The 20,186-nt window shown below is 38.8% G+C and overlaps 1 protein-coding gene across 5 annotated transcripts in view; it reads left to right on the plus strand.

The window, feature by feature from the left end:
* The window catches only part of LOC146517965 (solute carrier family 12 member 5-like), a 183,809-nt gene that overhangs the window by 113,965 nt on the left and 49,658 nt on the right, over positions 1 to 20,186 (plus strand). For all 5 annotated transcript variants that reach the window (XM_085158872.1, XM_085158873.1, XM_085158875.1 and 2 more), the window contains exons 2-3: positions 7,731 to 7,831; positions 8,356 to 8,493. In XM_085158872.1, coding sequence (XP_085014998.1) covers positions 7,731 to 7,831; positions 8,356 to 8,493 — 239 coding nt within the window. The remainder of the gene's footprint in view (positions 1 to 7,730; positions 7,832 to 8,355; positions 8,494 to 20,186) is intronic.

The following is a 20,186-nucleotide window of genomic DNA, read 5'->3' on the forward strand; positions in this document are numbered from 1 at the left end:
TACATTGTGACCTGGCAAGCGTGCTATTTGCAAATAAGTGCCTGTTGGGATTTAAATAAATTAATCAATCAGCCCGTGTAAAGGTCTTTAACTGTTTTAAGTATTATAGTCGTTTGTCATATTTCATCCATATGAATTTAAATCCTGTTATCATGTTAAAAATTAGTAGTTCATATTAGTGATTCCAAATTTAGCAAAATGGGATCATCCCGTTTTTTCATAGCGGGATACAAAATAAATAAATAAATAAATAAATAAATTATTTATTTATTTATTTATTTATTTATTTATTTATTTATTTATTTAATTTAATTTAATTTAATTTAATTTAATTTAATTTAATTTAATTTAATTAAACAAAGGCAGGAGCAGTTTAATAAGTGAGTTAAATGGTTAGGTCCAATTATGGATGGGTGTATCAGACCAACTTTATTTATTAAATATTTTTTTTAATAACAGCCACATAGATGCAAAATGCATGAATTAATACACTGAAAATAATGAAAAGTGAAAACAAACCCAGTAAAAAAAAAAGAAGCTATAATGGAATAAAAACAAAAAATAAACAACTATAATAAAATTTTAAAATCTGAGTATGTAAACTTCATTTTACTGTCTCCTAGTAAAGAAACGCCCACAGCAGCAGAAACACTAGTTTGGGGCAGCGGTTAAACAGGCGACTGGAGTGCAATGACCCGGGATCGAGACCGACCTGCAGCCATCTGCTTTGTGTCTTCCTCTGCTCTTTCTCTTATGTCTATCTTCACTACTACACTGTAAATGAAGGCAAAAAAGCCCCAAAATACCAGTTGGTTCAACAAAAATATTAACTGAAAACTTTATCTTAATACAAAACTTGCACTTACATGTTGCATAAATTATAAATATTTGGATATATTAATATGTAAAGAAAATGTTAAAAAGACAAGGCTGACAGAAGCATGAATAGATTCGCTTTGGTTTAGCGTGCCTCTGCTTTATGCTAAAAACTGCTTTAAGCCTTTTTGGGTCATTTTTAGACAAACTTGTAATTTTCATACAGAATTGCACATGGGTGTGTTTGGGTACATGTTAAATCACTGTCAATCCTGATTTGACTGGAATTTAGATTAAAGTGACCTTAATCCTTCACCTGACTCCACCCAGTATCCACCAGCTCTGTCAGCAAGCAAGAGAGAGAGAGACATATCGCTGACTGCCAGACACGAATTAATGCCTTACTGTAGTGACATTCAGAGAAGACAAGAGAATCAGTGAGTGAACTCATGACCCGCTTGGATTTGGCGAACCACCAAGGAACAATAGCAGGGAACCCAGCCAGAAAATCCAACTCATCTTTCCTTTTTTTTCCTCTTTTTTTGTTTAATTGGTTGTTTCCAACCGACTAATTCCATTTGAATCCCTCACTCTTCCACTGGATGAAGCGTTTCACTCTGGATGCAAATTAAATGTCTGTGCAAGCACATGTACTCACTGTTTATTCTGCTGTGAGTCAGATTGACTGCCAAAAAGATGATCTATGTTTACTTTCATACATGCAGTAGCTGTGAATACGTTTTTGGATGTGTGTAAAAAGCCTCATTTTTCAACAGCACCGGGGTAGTGTGTGTCCTTATTCTCACATATAATGGCTGCAGTCCAGCCCAGACTAAGATTAATTTGAGATGCTGCTCTTCTGCTGCTGTACAACAGTAGTTAGTGCATATGCTTGGCTTAGACCCCACTATCACATATACACACACTTGCCCATTCAGATGCACACACCAATTCAACAAGTGGTCCCAGAGCCTCTGTTGAGTCAGCTCCTCCAGAATCAACATCCAGCTCTTTGGCTTTTCCCCCTGACGTTGGTCCTCAGAGAGAAAGAGCAGTATGGCAGCTTAACACAGAGCAGTTAGAGAGAGGGAGAACAACACGCACTCTAAGTGAGCGAGAGAGGGAGTAGTAACTGTGACTGTCGCCACCTCAACACCATACAAGGAGGATCAATAAAGCAAAGTCAAATAGCGCTCACTGAGCAGTCCTCTGTGGCTCTGTTCAAAGATCTGTTGGAGAATTGTATTGTCCGAATCAGAGCAGTGGACCAGACTTCCACTCATTTGCACCAAGTTATATTTACACTCAAACAGTAGAACTTCTCTGTGCGTAGCTCATCCTGGCAGACAATAGAAAACAGAGAGTCCTTATTGAATATAAACCAGGGGGATGGTGCTCTCATATTGCAATGCAAGTGGTGAAGTCTGTCTCTGACGGTAAATGTGTAAACAACTCTCTAATGGACTGGATTAACCTTGATAATCTATTCATTCCAGTGTCTCACCTGCTGACCTGCCTGCTTTTGTAACTGATTATTGATCAGGCAAAACAAAGCATTTGTGAATATCTATTAGGGCATGAAAGTAGTCGTCTAATACTCTATATCCACAAATGATGAAAATCATCAGTTCTCAATTAAACATCAAAAATGTAAGTAAACAAAAAATGCTCATCAATATTTTCCTGAGCTTGCTATTTCAACCAACACCGTAAGACCTGAAATTATTTTCCGATAAATTAAATCAATTGTATAAAAAAAATCAATAAATGCTTTCTGTAAAGTCAATAATTCTTCAATAGTCTGTCATGATCAGAATTTGAGTCCAACTATGGTCCCTGAATTTGGCAATGCCCAAAATGACTTAATGAAGAGGCTATGTAATGTACAGCAACCTGAAGATAGCGGCCTTGCTCTACATAATGTTGTTTTGAAATTGCTACGAACATGTAAAACAATTCTGTTAAAGAGTAAATCGCATTGATGGTCATATTAGTAAATAGGGTACGAGTCTGCTATGGTAACAAATAAGAAAATAAGAGGAAAAAAATCTATAAGAAAAGTACATTAAAGAAGGTTCAGTGTTTTTATTTTGCAGAGGATTTAGAGTAGAACATGCTCAGTGAGCAAAAGACTCTGGATTTTGACCACAGATAAGGAAAGACTTTGATAGTGAGAGCCATTGTTGAACAGATCCCATCAGACTGAGGAAGGATAAGCTGCTTGGGGATGCGGTCAGACCAAAACTCTTTTGGGAACTGTCATTCTTCCCAAAAAATCGTTTCCATCATTCTTTTGATGATGGCGTTTTAATTATTAGACGATGAGGAGAAATGAGCCATGTAGAGATAAATGATACGTTAGAAGAGCTGTTATGGGCACATTAGCCCACAGATGTACAACTGTGTGTGTGTGTTTTCCCCCTTTTTTTTGTTTGAGTTTTTTGGTGTGTATGTGCTTTAAGCCGTCAGAGTCACTTCCTTACTATTATCTATAATAAAGAGCTCTTAAAATTTGATTTCTGAGATTTACCCTCATCATTTTTCCGTTATCCACAGGAGTACGTTTGTATAATGATAATTTATAGTTCTGAGAAACCGGAAGGATTGTGTCATGTGGTTTACATCAGAAAATGGAACAGAGACGTTAAGTCACGCTCCCATCACCTGGCTGCAGCTGTTTGACTCATGATTCACCATCGCTCTTTCATTCCTCATCTGACAAGTAGCATTTGATCATACTGACTCAGAGCGGCATTATAAACCAGACTGTATTTGCAGCTTCCCGTTCCAATGTCAACTGTCTCATTTCTGGTATTGTTTATTTCAGAATGCCAGTGAAGGTTCAGTGATTATAGGAATTAGTTCTTTGAAATCAAAATCTGTCTTTGCAAATAGCATAAGCACAAACTGCATATATGTAAGACTGGAAAAATTACAATTTAACATAACGGACAGTGTCCCATTTACAAACTTACACTGTGCATCCAAACTTTCATAATCATCATATTGGGGTTTTTCCTGCAAAGATACATTTTGAGTACCTCTAGATGAGTTTTACTCCAAGTCAGATAAAAAGATAGTAATTTCTTAACTCACTGTATTGATTTGGTTTCTGTTTAATGAAGCCAAATATACATTTAATTTTTTAAAACCAGATTATCAGGAATAAATGGAACTACAGATTTCTGTCAATAAAAAAACAAGACATGTCTTTACAGTATGCATACAGTTACCTACAATAAAAATAGATACATTAATATAAAAATGTAAAGAAAAAAAACACTTGTCATGTCTATCAGCAAGGAGGATGAGGAGATTTAGACAAACATAAAGCTGTTTAAGGGAAAATGAAAGAGAGAAGATCTGTTTTAGTAAAATATCCCTTGGATGGAGAAAATTTGATTTGATTCACATTTGTGTCCAGTACCAGTATTTGTTGCCCTCGTTCAAACTGGAAGGTCCAAAATACAAAAAATCTCTTTCCAGTTCAGACATGGTGTGAGCACCATTTAAAGCCATCACATCAGTTATTTACTGTCTATATTGTGCAGTGGATTGTGGAGAAATTTCTGGCTCTAATTTTAAGATCTTTTTTTAATGATGAAAAAAATGGAAAAAGTAGCAAATGAATGTAGTGTAACAGCCAAAAGTGTTTCAGCTCTTAATCAAATTTGAATAGAAAACAGAAGCATTTGAAAGCAGCGCCTGCTGTCACAGGCACGTTAGCATGAGCAAAGGTAGATGCCGCAGGCAGAGGAGGTTTATAAAATATGTTATCTGAACTGTGACATCATTATGAGGTTGCCAGTTGATGATGTTGCCTAGCAACAGAGAGAAGTCCCCCAACGTCAAACTCAATACTGCACTTACCCAGCAACATACCAAGCAAGTTTGATGTTGAGATGGGTGACGAACAGACAGATTCATCCGTGTATTAGTCAGACTGTGTATTGTGTATATGTGTGTTTGTAGATGTTTGTCTAATCTCTGCTGGGCACAAGAAGGCTCGTTTTGTTTTATCTCAAGCGAGGCACAACGCTGTATCATCCTGATTCGCTCTGACAAAGTGAAAATAAACCAACTAAATAATCCACATGCTCTGAAAACCCTCTGTTAGATGCTCCGGCCTCCTTTTAACCATAGTGTATGTTTTAACCTGGAGGTCAAAGTGAGCTGAACCTTTAGTGCTGCAGAAGCTTTTACATTTTGCAGCAGCAGACGTGAGCGTCTCTCTTTTTGCATCTCCCTTTCTCTCTCTGCGGGTTCCCATTTCAGATTTGGCTGCCTCGTCTTTGTCCTGTCTGAGCCTGTATCGCTCTCTCCTTGTCACTGTTTACTCTCGCCCCATCCATCTGTGTCTCTCTTCATCTTCTCATCAGTACTCTTATTCTCTCACTTTCCATCTCTTTGTGTTAACCTCCCTGTGCTCTTTTTATGCTCCGAATCTTCATGCATGGCCCCTTTTCTCAGTGTCCCTGTCTAGTGCTCCATCTCTGTTAGAACAGTGTGCCGGCTGTTAGCGGTGCCCCAACGTCATGGCACATGGCTGCGGCATCTTGGCTATAAATAACTCGGTCTCGCAGTCCAAGACAGGACCGAGAGCCAGAGGGAGCGCAATCTGCTGTCTCCCTCAAGAGATGCTCGAAGGGGAAGGCGCGAATGAGATGGCTCACTCTGCACTACCTTCCCCACTCAGACCTTCATTGTACTTTATGTATAAAATGGTTGTGAATGCAATTATTTTTCTAGAGAAGTGCAAGTTTCTGGTGACCAAGCATTTCAAATACGTAGCCAAAACAAAGGTTAGAGCAATAAATATCAATGCATAATGTAAACAGACACCTTGAATTTTCATGAAGATGTAGGATGGTGCTAACTGTGCTAACACCATTACAAGTACCCGTCTGGAAGGTTTAACCCTTTTTTTTTTTTGCTGTGTGTTTCCTTCAGAAAGAAAATGTGACTTTGCAGTGTTGGTGACATTCAAAGGTTTGATTGATGACTGCAATATATCAGTCTTTCACACATCTCTGTCGAGTAGCTGTGTTTGGATTGATTTACGGGTTCACACAGGATTTTAGTAACTTTCATTTCATTTGAATACTAGAAGAAGAGTGGTGCATTGTAGCGAGCGACACTGATAAGAATTAATTGATGCCTGTGCCCATCTTTATGCAAGTCCCGTCTTTATTGATCCCTTTATTGAGTCCTGATCAATGTCCTGTATACACGAAGAAAGTTTGTATATATGTGTAACTGTGTGTGTATTTACTTATATGTGTATGCACATCAGTGTGGAGAGTCAATTGGTGTGACTCTGCTTACTGCAATAAAGTCCTTATGTCTGGTCCATTTTGCAGCAGTAAAGATTACTTGTCACCAGACCAAGATGTTCCTGTTCCCCGTCTGTCTTGATCCACTGGAAGTTTTTTTTTTTAATTTTTTATGATGGTTACCACAGTGCACACTGTATTGTTGCTGACCATGTCCATCCCTTTATGGCCCCTGTATTATATGGCTCCTTTTACAGAGATAAAAGTCACAAACAATAATAGCACAATTAAAAAACGATATCAATAGTGAAGCATCTTAAAACAGAATAAAAATAGATTAAAAAAACCTAAATAACAAAAGACTGACTGTACATTGTACAGATTTTCTGATGGCTGCTTCCAGCAAGCTCAGACCATCTAAAACTGGTTTCCCTAACATAACAATGAGTTGACTGCACCTTTGGGATGCTGCAAATCTCCTGTTCATATCTCCATGATACGAACAGGAGATTCATATCATGGATGCGCAGCTGACAAACCTGCAACTGTTCAGTGATATTATCATGTCAGTATGGACCAAAATATCTGAAAAATGTTTCCAGCACCTTGTACAATCAATAATATTAAGAATTTTGGCAGGTCTGAAGGTAAAAGTGGGTCTTAAGCTTATAATAGCAAGGTGTAGCTACTAAAGTGTCCACTGTATCTATTGTGAAGACACAATCAAGGTGTTAAAAGTGTATGCACAGAAAATAGTATTTCTTCTATCAGTTCCATATCATACAATGAACAGTCAGTTGAAATTACACCCAGTAAAGTTTTGTCATAAACATAATTATGACAAAAAGATTTTGGTCCTTAAAATAAAATCTTGCTCCTTTGAGGGAGATGTCAAGAAAGTGTTTTATAGGAGGCAGTTGCTCACGGTATAAAGGGAAAAATAGATTGAACACTGCCTGAGGTGTACTGAATTTTCAAATGTCAATTAGAAATCAATGAACTTCTTGATCTCAGATAATGAGAATCAATGAATGTGCAAAGAGCTGGATGCTTCCCTCTCACTACACGTTGTTTCGAGGATTTGTTTGTTCTGGCCTTATTTCTGGGCCTGTGAACTCGCAGACAGATGCTTTTCGATAGAGTCATGTTGCCTTCAGCGAGCTGTCACTATCAGGCTGATTCTACAAGTCAGGGTTTTTTTGTTCAGGGTAAGAAAAGCTGCCGGGTTGTAGATCATTTTTTTGTGATGTTGTTTTTCAGTGAGGTGAAGAAACTGATTGACACGTCCAGGTTGTCTTCTTCCTATGGCCATATGGAATACATAGCACTTCACATATTGTCAATACACAGTCCATTAGGTATGCTTCTCTTGCTCAGCATTTCTGACTGCTTCAAGGAGATGGCAAGCTTTCCTTATCAGACGTCCTCTGCTTTGAGCATTCTGTGTGTTTTTTCTTTATTTTAAATTCCAAAAGTCTACCTATTTTTAAAAGTTGTTACTTTTAGTTGTTGCAAAAAGGGTTCCTTTGACATCAGGAATCTTTTGTCTGACTTGTGCATTATCCTCTCCCCTAACGCGCTCTTTGTCCTCTGCTTTATTTCAGACCACTCTAAAAGTAGATGTGTGTTTGTTTCTTCCAGGAGACAGTAACCCCAAGGAAAGCAGCCCCTTCATCAACAGCAGTGATGCTGCCACAGAGAAGACTCAGCAATATGACGGCAAGAACATGGCCTTGTTTGAGGTATAATGCAATACTCTGCATACACACACATACGCACATGCACACATTGATTTTGTTAACACACATAATCAGGTGCGATGGTAAGAAGCGGGATACACTCGTTTTCACAATTCAGTGATTGAATAGGGGCTCTGACATCGATTAATGAGGGTAATTACTGTGTGAAGGGCATGTGGGAACCTCAGGTTAAAGCACGAAAATCTCAGAGTGGTGCAGGATTGAACCTCAATGAGGCAATTTGCCTCTGCTCTGCACAGATGTATTTACAATGTCTTCTCAGTGGGATTTCTAGATTGAACAGGAAAAGGGGGTTTATGGTGTGCACACTTGTTTTTGTTTCAAATGAGCTGAAATCCACAAAAGAGGATAGCAAGTAGATTAAATGGCTTCTTATCTGCAATGATCTATGGAAACAGCCACTAAGTGTTTGGTCATTTTATAGAGTTCACTTGTTTGACTGAGATTGTTAATAATATTGGCTAAAGTGCTAATTGCAACCTTCCTGTCTGCTTGTTTTTCTGCAGGAGGAGATGGACACCAGCCCCATGGTGTCATCTCTTCTCAGTAGCCTGGCCAACTATTCTAACCTGCCTCAAGGTAGCAAGGAGCATGAGGAGGCTGAAAACAATGAGGCCGAGTCATCACGCAAGAAACCTGTTAAGGTATTTATCTTAAAAAATATATGCACTGAAACATACAACAGATTTTATAGACAAATAAAGTACCAAAGGTCAACTACTCTAAGAGAGTACCATTCATTTAATTTTCATGGAAAGCTAGGTTAACAATGCTTAGCTAATGTTAATGAGGGGAAGCAATGGTCACAGAATAAACCAACCCAGGCAACCAATTGTAGCATTATTGTGAAATATATGTCTGTGAAGGCTCTCAGTCATCCAGGTCATTGTAGTCTAAGGAGCTTGGAAAGAAAAGCGCCTGGACTGTACAGTGCGGCGAGGAATGCCCAGACCTCTACATTGGAGAGACCAAACAGCCACTTCACAAGCGCATGGCACAACATAGAAGAGCCACCTCCACAGGACAAGACTCAGCAGTTCATCTGCATCTAAAGGACAAAGGTCACTCTTTTGAGGATGCCAATGTTCACATTTTGGACAGAGAGGACAGCCATCTATGTCCACTGTGAGCGACCATCTTTAAACAGAGGCGGTGGTTTACGACACCAACTGTCTGCCATCTATAATCCAGTTTTAAGATCCCTTCCCAGACGCCTTAACACCCACTCACATCCTGGGCCATCTGACCTCAGGAAATCATATGATAGGGTGGGGCCAGATTTCACAATGAGCTCACCTGAAACCCTGGCTGATTGTGACCCACACCCGTTTTCACACCTTGGCTCATGTGATTAGGTAGGGGATCACCAGGGGGTCCTTTGTCCCTCTTTGGGGGAAAACTCCCACTGGGTTTAAATCTGGGACTCTCCACCATTTGACCTTAGAACTGAAGAAGCTTCTCGGATGAGAGGTGAAACGTCTTCAAGCAACTTAAACAAGTCCAGACGCTTTTCTTTCCAAGCTCCTTAGATTGTGAAATATAAGCATGTACCAAGGTTAGCCACACTTTACAAAGTCAGCATTACATACAAACAGTAATTAGGGGCCAGTCCCTGCTATCGTCGATCCAACTACCCTTGCTGCTGTCTTTGGCACTGAAAAATGGTGGAACACACAAACTGGTCACTGGATTGGTCTATACAACACGCTAACCTATACAGTATGGTAAGTGCAAATGCATGGGAAAACAAGGTTATCTCTTCATGCAAAAGGTCATAGAAATGTTGTCACGAGCACAACACGAGAAACATTTTATCTGTGTTTTATTTAAGAAGATATATTCATCAGAGACACCTTTTAAAGTTGCTATAAGTGTTTCAGTTCATAATCAGTGTATTTGTATTCTTAGTTGTATTGTTATATTATATTTTTGTGTATTTTCTCTGGCATATTTTGTGACTCCGACAGAAGCAAACACTAAATGGTAAAATGTGGATTCAAATCGACTGTGTTATAACTGAGCTGCTCCATTAAAAGTGCTTTATCTGGAAAAAGCTGGATGTAATGTGAATGTGCTGCAGCGAGTGTAAAAAACTAAAACTGCGTTATAAGATCAAGACTAGTGCATAGTAATGTTTATAACTCCTGATGTGTTTATCTGTTCTTTAAAGACTATAAAGAATATATTTAAAATGCTAAAAAGAACATAAATGTTCAGATATATTCGTGTGCTGCATCTTATTAGTTAAATGTTACAGCAATAACAGTGTACTCCAACGCAGAGTAATGATCTTACTGGCTGCAGTATAAAAACTAATGTTGAAATGATAGTGTAAGCTGTCTTCAAAAAACGGGCCAGGTTTTTGGTTATGAAAAATTATTTCTTCCTAAACAAATTACTAAAATTAACTTCCACTGACTTAACTCCCTGCTCAGTATGATGCAATGTGCACAGATAAATCTTTTGCCTGTGGATTTACATTTGCAGCAGTAGAATTATTTATGGCTCTTCCTGGTTGAATAACTCTTTCAACCAGAAAGGACCATGTTCCTGTTGCCAGTGGATGGTCATTAAGTGTTACCAAATATAGAGCTGTAATTTACATAAGATCAAATAATGTTTCCCCAACAGCACAGTTTTAAATTGTTTTGTTAACGCAGTCACTGGAGAGCCTGAATATCTCCACCAGTTTAGGACTTGCCAATCATTTTCTGTTGATATTATAAATCCCCGGTTCATGTTATGGGTTTGCAGCTTAAATGCCACTCACTAATGAGTTCCTTCCATATCATCCCATGATATTTTCTGCCGTTGGTGTCGAGATGCCAGCAGGAAGTGGTTTACTTTTCTGGCTTTTTCTCAGCACTTGATGGACAGACTGCTGCATTATTAATCCTGTGGGAAATTATGGTGTTAGGTATGCAGTGACAAGCAAAGCTGAAACTCAATGACAAATGATAATTTGTGAAGGAGCTCATGCCAAATTAGGACAACAGACTGATGGAAAGTGACACGTGTTAAGATATTTCACACCAACTTTTGAAAGTTTCTGACTTCAGAGTTAACCCACATGAGATAAAACACACATTTAAAAAGTGAGACGCTACAGCAGTGACAGTTTGACAGCTTTTCAATGACCTTTGACACTGTCTGTCTTCTCGTGTGTCCAATCAGCCTATCTCTCCCTACCCTTATATATTTGCTTCTATCCACTTCTTGTCTTCCTTCCTGTCCTGTTTCTCTGTCACTCAGGTATTTATTTTTCTTTTTAACCTTGAGAAAGATCAGTGATGATGACATGAGATGCCAGTTCACCTACTATATCCAATTCAGTATGTACTTTTCCTGCTGTGGCTCCAGATGATTCCAGCATCTAGGTATAGAGCAGATCTGGGAAAAAGATTTTAAATCAACGGCAGGGATAAGTCTAAGAAGAGTAATACATTTGTTTCTTTATTCATGCTTGTGTTCAATAATCTGACACCAGATTGAAATAGTTACTGTGTTACCAATCGGTGACCCCTAGCAACCACTGGTCACCTGGAAAAAATGTGTATTCCAGACTGGTTGGTGAGTGATTACTGGAAGTTGCTGGGTGAAATTGGTCGTAAAGAAGTATACAGTGCTACACTAAAAACCTCCTTGTAATTCTTTGGCTCATTAGCACATTACTACAGTCACGCATCATTTGCATGGAAAATGCTGATTTGTCTATAGACACTTCCCAGCTGCTCACCGATTTGTAGTGAAACAGAGAACACAGAAGCAAAAGCTGTGTTATTAAGCTGCAACAAACATGTTTCAAAATGCACAACTTTTATTTTTGAATTCAAATTTTGTCTAGAGATAGCCAGCAACCACTCCCCAACCGGTTGGAGAACAAATCATTTCCTCACGTTTTGAGCTCAGTGTCTTCACCATCATATTTGTGGCATCCATTTATGTCCCTTTAAGTTTTCTTGCCTTTTTTTTCATTTTAACCTTTTATCCAGCTCCGTTAAACTTAAATGTATACAGTATTCTCTTTATTCAGTGCCGAAAAACCTTCAGAACATTCCCAGCAGCCCCGCTTGCACTTTTTGTTTAGTGTTAGTAACCTATTTTAACATGCTAACTAAACTCATGTGGTAAACATCGTAAGCATTGCATCAAGTAAAGATCAGCATTTATTCATGTTTACAGTTACACAATGACATTGGAAACAGGTTTTTATATTCCATGATGATCATAATTTAACCCATATGAGCAAAAACATTATGATATAACAGTTTTCTTCAAGCGTTATCCTACCATGCAGGCAATTTTATTTTATTTGCACAGGTTATGAGATCTGAGGCTTCTGCCTTCAGCTTTTTTACAGTTTAAATCACATTTAGACATCAACAGCAGCCTTTACTTCCAAACACAATTTCAGAGTGTATTGAGATAAGCCACAGACCTCATTGTGGACAGTTTTCACTGGGACTGCTGTCTGCTCACGGAAAACACCCAACAGATCTGTTTACTATCAAGATCAATGGGGGCAATGTTTCTGAAAACAGATGTAATAATAATAATAATGGATTGGATTTATATAGCGCTTTTCAAGGCACCCAAAGCGCTTTACAATACCACTATTCATTCACTCTCAGATTCATACACTGGTGGAGGCAAGCTAATGGGGCCAAACTATGCTTCTTACTGGTTTCGCTTATCCTGTTGGGAGCAGCTAAGGACAACAACCATGTACACGAGCCTAACATGCCGTCACTCTTGAACTAGTTGACAGTGAGGTATTGCCACTTTGACCCAACTCTCCCAGTTGTTTGAAATGTAAGGTATATTTGTCCAGCTGTCTTTGGCTCAGATATCACTATGGTATAGGGCTAATCTCCCCCCGTCATCCGAACTCCTTCAATACTTGAATTAGTCTCCATGCTACACCAAGCCGCTGGTCCTCCAATCAGTAGCCCATTCCACAGGCAATCTCCCCATCGCTGTGAGAGGCTTTTCATTAAGGCAGCCTGTGGCGCTTTATCGCTCACACAGCGGACTCAACCCTCCCAAAAAAAGTCACCTTCCCTCTCCATTTCTCGCTTCACTCCACCTACCGCTCCCTCTGTCTCCTTTATCATCAGTCCCCCAAGTTAGGATGAGAGTGAGCTGTGGAAGAGAGAGACAGAAGCGGTAGCCTTTTTGTTCAGTGTGAAAACCAAGATTAGAGATTTGGATGGCGTGTGACATGAGTGATCAGGCTGGAGGTCACAAAGGTTAAGATGGAAACCAGTCAAAGCTAATCTTCTCTGACTTTACCCATTTACAGTTTTTTGCAGTCACTCTGGTGAATTTCTCAGATCAGAATTGAATTTCAACACCTTCAAATCATCCAGTCACATCATAAAAGCAGGTTTTAAGTTAAGGCTGCTGATTCCTATATTATCAATTATGTGTGTTCTTTTGCTCAAAAGCTATTTTGACCATGTAAAATGGTTCATTGGGTTTTCATAATTTGTCAAGAATTTCCTACATGTTTTGTTCGACTTCTCATTTGGAAATACAAAAAGCAATGCAATATTGTTTTACAGCTCTGGATACAAGCACAAAGGGGGAAAACCAGGAATATTATTGAAATGTAAACACCTGTTAGTTACAACTTTAAATGGCAAATCATAACCAGATGAATGTAAAAGATGGTTGTTTTCTGAAGACTCAAGCTAAGGATTTTCACCCTCAGCATGTTTGTGCTTTAAAATCAGATACCAGTGTAGATCTGACTGGGAAACCAAAATGACAGTATATATTCATACACTAGTCACTTGTGAGTCACAGTGTGTATTATGCCTGCCCTAGAGCAAACCTTGGTCTGTGTTCTTATTTAATTACCATAATTTTCAATTTAACCATAATGTTGCATAATGTTATAAAAATGTTTATAAACTCATCAGAAAAGATTTTTTCAACCATTATTGATTATGTAATTTTGCAGATCTTAGCAATATATATCTATTAACTAAAGTTAATTCACATTAATTAATTTATTAATTAATGTAATTAACTGTTAGTGTTACAACCTGATTTTCAAGTTCCAGATTCCCACCAACTTACAGTAGCAACAGATACCTTTGCACCGCAGCACATGGAGAATCTGGTGATATCTCATCAAGCCTCTGCAGGCATCTGCTGTGATATATATCATTTTTTAATGTGTCACAAAGATGTCAACCAGTTACAGTAAAACTACAAAGGTGATTTGTGATTCTCCAGCAGAACTGTTGCAGTCGATGCCCCACATGCAGTAATCTGAAAGTCTGCACTGTTTAAATTGTTCTATGCCAGACAGGAAAAAAGAGCAGCCAAGTGCATTTTTAATCATTGCCATCAAAGAGGTTGTTTACATCAGAAAGCATTTCACAGTAGAGTATGCAGTGATATTAACATCACTAAGCTGTTTGACTTTTGTATTTGTAAACAATGGCGTAAGAATTTGTCACAACTTGTCTTGTTACAGGCTTTCGCAGACAATCCATTGTATGCAGCTGTTAGTTCTGATTGTTTAGAGAAAAAATCTTATTTGAAAAGCTGCTTTTATGTTTTTGTAAATGTTAAGAATCATTTTCGATATCTTCCAAAGCAACTGACAAAACTGGTACAAGAAGGCAAGGCTTGTTTTTTTTGTATACTGGCAATATCTCACATTAGGCATTCGATTATTAACATTTGATAAAGCTTTGCTAAAATACTGGGTTCTGGTTTAATATATAATAAGCAAATACCACATTTTCTCCTCTGTAAACGTTTAAATGTTACAGCTTAGTTTGGGTGTGAATTTCAGTCTCTTGTCCATATCCCCAAATCATGTAAATATAACATTTAATATACTCTTGCTGCAGAATAACGTGAAATATAATGTGTCTGGGAAGTTATCTGAACATGAACACTTTAATCCTTGGTGTTTATTTTACGTGTGGATTGAATTAGTTGCTAACTTAGGGCTCAATAACACAGATCTAGAGATTGGGTAGCAACCACAGATCAAAAAGGAAAAATATATATTCCCCAAGTGGTTGGTGGGTGGTTGCTGGAGGCTAGTCAGTCTTTAGGCATGTAGCTTGTAGTGTTTCTAGTTGTTAATGTATAGATTTAGTTAGTTTTCAGTATTTTTATATTCTGTTTCTCAAAAAAAAAAACAAGCAAACAAAAATAAAGATAACTTATCCAGCGGTATTTGCTTAATTGTGCTTTTTGTATGCACAACAGTAAACACAATGCAAACATATGAACCTCTTTTATTCATGTCATTTTCCAAACGACTACACTTGCCAAGAAGGAACACTTGTCCATCCATATGTACTCTGCTTTTTAGAGTGTAATGTTCCCCTTACATAAATGTTTCCCTTCTGGGTGTTTTATGATCTTTGCTCTGAGCTCTGACCTCACCCCTCCCAACCTCCCTTTCTCATTAGACTGGCATGAGATCAGCGTTCCCATCAGCTGCTTTCTGAAGAATGTATCGTGATTAATGTGAATTCATGTTAGAGCAGCATGCACGTGTTCACAGTGGGGAGAAACAGAAATTTCACAGATACCAGGCTAACAGGCTCAGTAGATGTTTTTGTTCTTCTGAGCCTATTAGCCCGGTATCTGTGAAATTTCAGATTATTATTTATTTTACATGAAATATCAAAAACGTGTTAAAATTCGCATCTTTAAATGACGTGTTTTGTGTAGCAAAAAGTCCCCAAACTGAATATGTTCAGTATGAAAAAAGCAGCAAAATTTAGCATCTGTCATCATCAAATGACTGAAAAATTAAATCAATTTCAGTATATTTTGGCAATTATTTTTCTGCCAGTGAGCTCATGGATTAATTGCCTAATTGTTCCAGCTCCGCGACACTGATAAAAGAGGAAATAAAGATATAATTTCACTGATAAAAGAGGAAATAAAGATATAATTTCAAGATGTTAAATCTTTCGCAAGATAAATGTCATTTACACCAAATGTGCACAAAATTAATGATTTGACTGAAAGAATTAGGAGAAAAAGGATCCAAATGTCATTGCTTAAGTTCTCTTGATTATTGTGCTCATTTGTATCTATCGCATGGTAGCTTCGAGTACATTTTCACCTCACGTGTCTGTTTCTGGCATGTCACTCTTGATCTTAATTTGTAAACACAAGGGAGCAGCAGTACATGTGCATTAGTGGAAAAGGAGTCTGTCAGCCTTGAATCTGAGAGTGCGCGTAAACAGCGGTTTCACAGCTGGCTGTAACACATGAGGCTTTGTGGTGGAACCTAGAATATTCTAGTAACACATGTAGATGCTATTTAGAGGTGGTGCGTCTTGATTTCCACAGAGGATATTTTGCTACAGTGTTCAGTGTATTTAATTTTTTTAAAAACACTGAACACTGTAGCAAACGCACACACACGTACACAGAAACCCAGCTGACCGCAGAGTGACTGGTTCATCCACAGCCGGTCAGGAAGACTGATGCTCGCTGGTCTCTCCTCTTGCTGTCTGTTTAATAATTCAGCACACCTGAGCAGAAACACATTTGCCCTATCAGCTCCGGTTTGGCCAGCAGAGCGTGCAGATTGCGTTACAAGCTCCCAGTCTGCCTCCCTCTCTGTTGTTACCCCCCTCTCCCCCCCACCTCCCCTGACCTCACTCGCTTCACTTCACGCCTCGGTCTCTGCCAGTAATGAAAATAATGAAACAGTTGTGCGGATCCCCCTCCTCTTCTCCACCCCTTTTATCTGTCCTTACTCGTTCTGTCGTCTCCTCTTCTCTCTCCTGAATTATACCAAATCAGGTAGAGAAACCACCCATATGTTACACAAAATGCACTACTTTAATGTATTATCAAAGTGACAAATTAATCATGAAATAATTATGTGCACTGATACCACTGATTTGCTGCAGGAAGTGGAAACAATTTCACACTCTTGCATTCAATTATATGATTCCACAGTAACACCGGTACATTTCTATCAGCAGCTCTCCACAAACAGGTGCAACACCAACCAGACATTTAAAAGAAAATCCAGACATTTGTACATGCAGTACATATTGGTCCTGCTTGTAAGCATAACAAATTCCTGTAAGAAGTGATTTAAAAGATGTCACTGGTTTTGTCAGCCTAAGCAGCTTGGCAGGTTGTCCTAGACTGTGAAGGCCTGGATGTTTCCCTTCCTCTCAACTCAGTCAGAAGTAGTGTGTACTCCATCTCCTCATACTTCTCTGCCCTCTTTCTCTTTCATTTCCTTTCCCTTCGGGCTATCCAGGGATTTGGAATTGTTTTCACCTTCCCTTTTTAAATCTGCACTTCCCCAAATTCAACATAGAACTGCTAGCCTCAGCAGGGTAAGAGATGTTCAAAGGAAGGTTGAAATAAAACTATGTGAGTAACATAGGAAAAGGAAGGAGGGCGGATATGGATTTATGAAGCATATAACAAATTAAATGCAGTTTTAAAGGAAGATTTATGTTATCTAAAAAATACATGTCCATCAGCTGTCTGGATAAGCTGTTTGGAGTCCCTTCCTCCTGTCTTACTCTTCCTCTCATTGGCTGGCCTTCTCAAGCTGAAGGTTTTGAACACTATGTGAGCAGGTAATAATTCTGTGCTCACAGCCAGAGCTATGCACCCAAGATGACCATATTAAGGATATTCTCTGGTTGTGACATAATACAGATCCAAAAGTAGAAAAAATAAAAAGGAGTTTTGGAAGCACAGCATTTTGTTTTGGTTAATATGAAAACTTATCATTATGATAGTATAGGTAGAAGAAAATCAAGTGGAATCTACGTCAAGGCAACTAAAACCACTTTAAGGCTAAGGAAACCTACTTTAGTATACATTTCATTCACACAATCTGTTGACCTGGCCTTTCATCAAAAACAGCATCTGCTCTTTTTAGGACACAGAGCAGGAGCTGAGGCAAAGAAGAGGTACCAGAGAGCCAGTTAATGCTTTTTTTAAAGGAAAATCTTCCTTTTCTTCCCTGCACAGATTTTGAAAGAATCCGTTTCTCATGGTTTATGGACAAATGTGAATATTTTCTTGTTTGGAGTTAAGATGGTCTTTAAATTAAGAACAGCATTTTTCTGGCTGTGAGAAGTCTTTCTTTTTTATAAATCTACAAAATGATGCATAGTTGGTGTATAGTTATGTGAGAAAAGTGCTTGTGATGGATGTGAAGCTGAAAAGATGGCCAGAGACCGAGATGCAGTCTGGTGATAGACTTGTGCTAAGTGGTAGGGCAGCAGGAGGCAGTGAATCTGAAGTAGGTGCCACAGCAGATGTATTGAAAGGTCCTGTTGTGCATCTAGCACACCTGAGCCATCCATGTGGTGCGTTGACTGCACTTCCCAGGGGATCGGTGGGCAGCTGTTTCTTCCTCTTTCAGTGGTGCCTCGCTGGCCCTACCTGTGGCTCTGCAGCAGTCCGTGTTCCCTTTGCTCTTGGTGGCTCATTCTCCAGGGAAATCACACTGCTGGTTCGTGGCCCATTAAGCAGACACTCCTGTGTGTATGTGGGCATGTGCATTTATCAGGGCAGATGCTGGTCAGACTTGCATTCCCCATCCACAGAATGAAGTAATGAAACACCAACTGAATGAAAATTGAAAAGCAGTACTTTCAGTAAATGCCCTGACTTGTCTCCCAAGAGGGTCATTGATTCAATGCATGTACAAGCATTCAATCTGTTTTAGGCTGTTTTTCAATATAAAGTCATTACAAGCATTCATTAATTTACCCCATTTCTGTTTTGTTGCTGGCTGTTTAACAAATCCATAGAAGTGTTTTATCTTGTTTAGGACTCTGTTTAGGCCCCCACACCCCCAATCCAGTATCTGTTTTCTGTGTCTGTACATCTTATATAACAACAGGATTTCTAGCAGACAGACAGTTTTTTTCTTTCCCAAAGCCTCCCTATTGTCAAAGCTGGATTATAATTTATCACTCAGCCATGAGCTACCACAGACACTCACGCAGCAGTCCAACACTGAAGGTCTGCTTGATTGTGGTTCTCCATTGTGTGGGAGAACAGGCGGGGAAAATGACATTTTGCAGTCTGGAGAGAGTTACTGCCAACTTTGGTTTTGTTGTGCTTCTGTGGAGTGTGGTAGGGCATAAACACCTTGTTGCTGTTGTAATACTCAATTGTATTTACACACCTTTTAGCACAGATTATTATAATCTGCATTATCAGTCGTGCTTTCAACCTGCCTTCCTCTAAGCCTACAGTTGTGTATGAAAAGCATTAATGGACAAAAATGATACTGAATTTTCTCACTGCTCTGTAAGCCTTTCTGACAAACTATTCTATTCAAGATGTTATCTTTTTCAGACTCCACAATCTAACCTCTGCTATTTCAATTCAAAAAGACATACTCTTTTTTCCTGTATTTGATAATAATCAACCCCTGTATGAAGCTGATATTATACAACTCTTTAACAGTTTCCAGTGAGTGAATGCTGCAAATGATCCGTCCGTGTGATGAAGAGCCCAGCGTGTGTGTATTTAACACAAAGCAGTCGTTAACGAGTTTTTGAGACTTCTACATCATCAGCGTGACTTCTTTTTACCCTCAAAAATGACATAAATTGCATGACACATTTTTAAATGCAAAAACATGGCTTATGTAGCAAATGTGATACAAATTCAAACTCGTATATGGAAATTTAAATTTGATATATTTTTGTATATTTTGTCTAAAAGTTCAACAAACACTCCATCATCAAAACATTAAAGATTTCTGGCAGTTATTTCATGGTTCAGGTTTTGAAGGGTTAACATTACTGGTAAATGGACTGGTTCTAATTTCTTATATTGCACTTTTCTGCTCTGCTTGAGCCCTCAAAGCGCTTTATACAACATTCACATACACATTTATACAAGTCTAAGTGCTTTCTATCTAACATTCACACTCTGAATGTATCAGGAGCAAGTCAAGGTTCAGCATCTTGCCCAAGGACACTTTGGCACCACACCAGAGCAGCCAGGGATTGAACCACCAACCTTCTGTTTAGTAGATAACCTGCTCTACTTCTCAGCCACCCCAGGAAAAGAGATGAGCAGCGAGGAAATTCTTGTTATTAGATTCACCCAACTTGAAAGGAATTACAAAGCTCCAGCTTCCTGAAGGTGTTTTGTCTGCGATATGTAAGCGCACACAGGCTTTCCTTTAATAACATACCTGTTGTTACAAACTAACCTCAGCCCACTTTGTGCAGTGGCAGCAATTTTGAGTCAAACAACAAAGTGCTGATGGCAGGGGTGCCTTTCTGCCTGCAGCACCTAAGTGCTAATGTATATTACACACCAAGTCCCTGAAGGACCTGCCAAG

The sequence above is a fragment of the Neolamprologus multifasciatus genome, chromosome 5, assembly GCF_963576455.1.
Source record: "Neolamprologus multifasciatus chromosome 5, fNeoMul1.2, whole genome shotgun sequence".
Classification (NCBI taxonomy): domain Eukaryota; kingdom Metazoa; phylum Chordata; class Actinopteri; order Cichliformes; family Cichlidae; genus Neolamprologus; species Neolamprologus multifasciatus.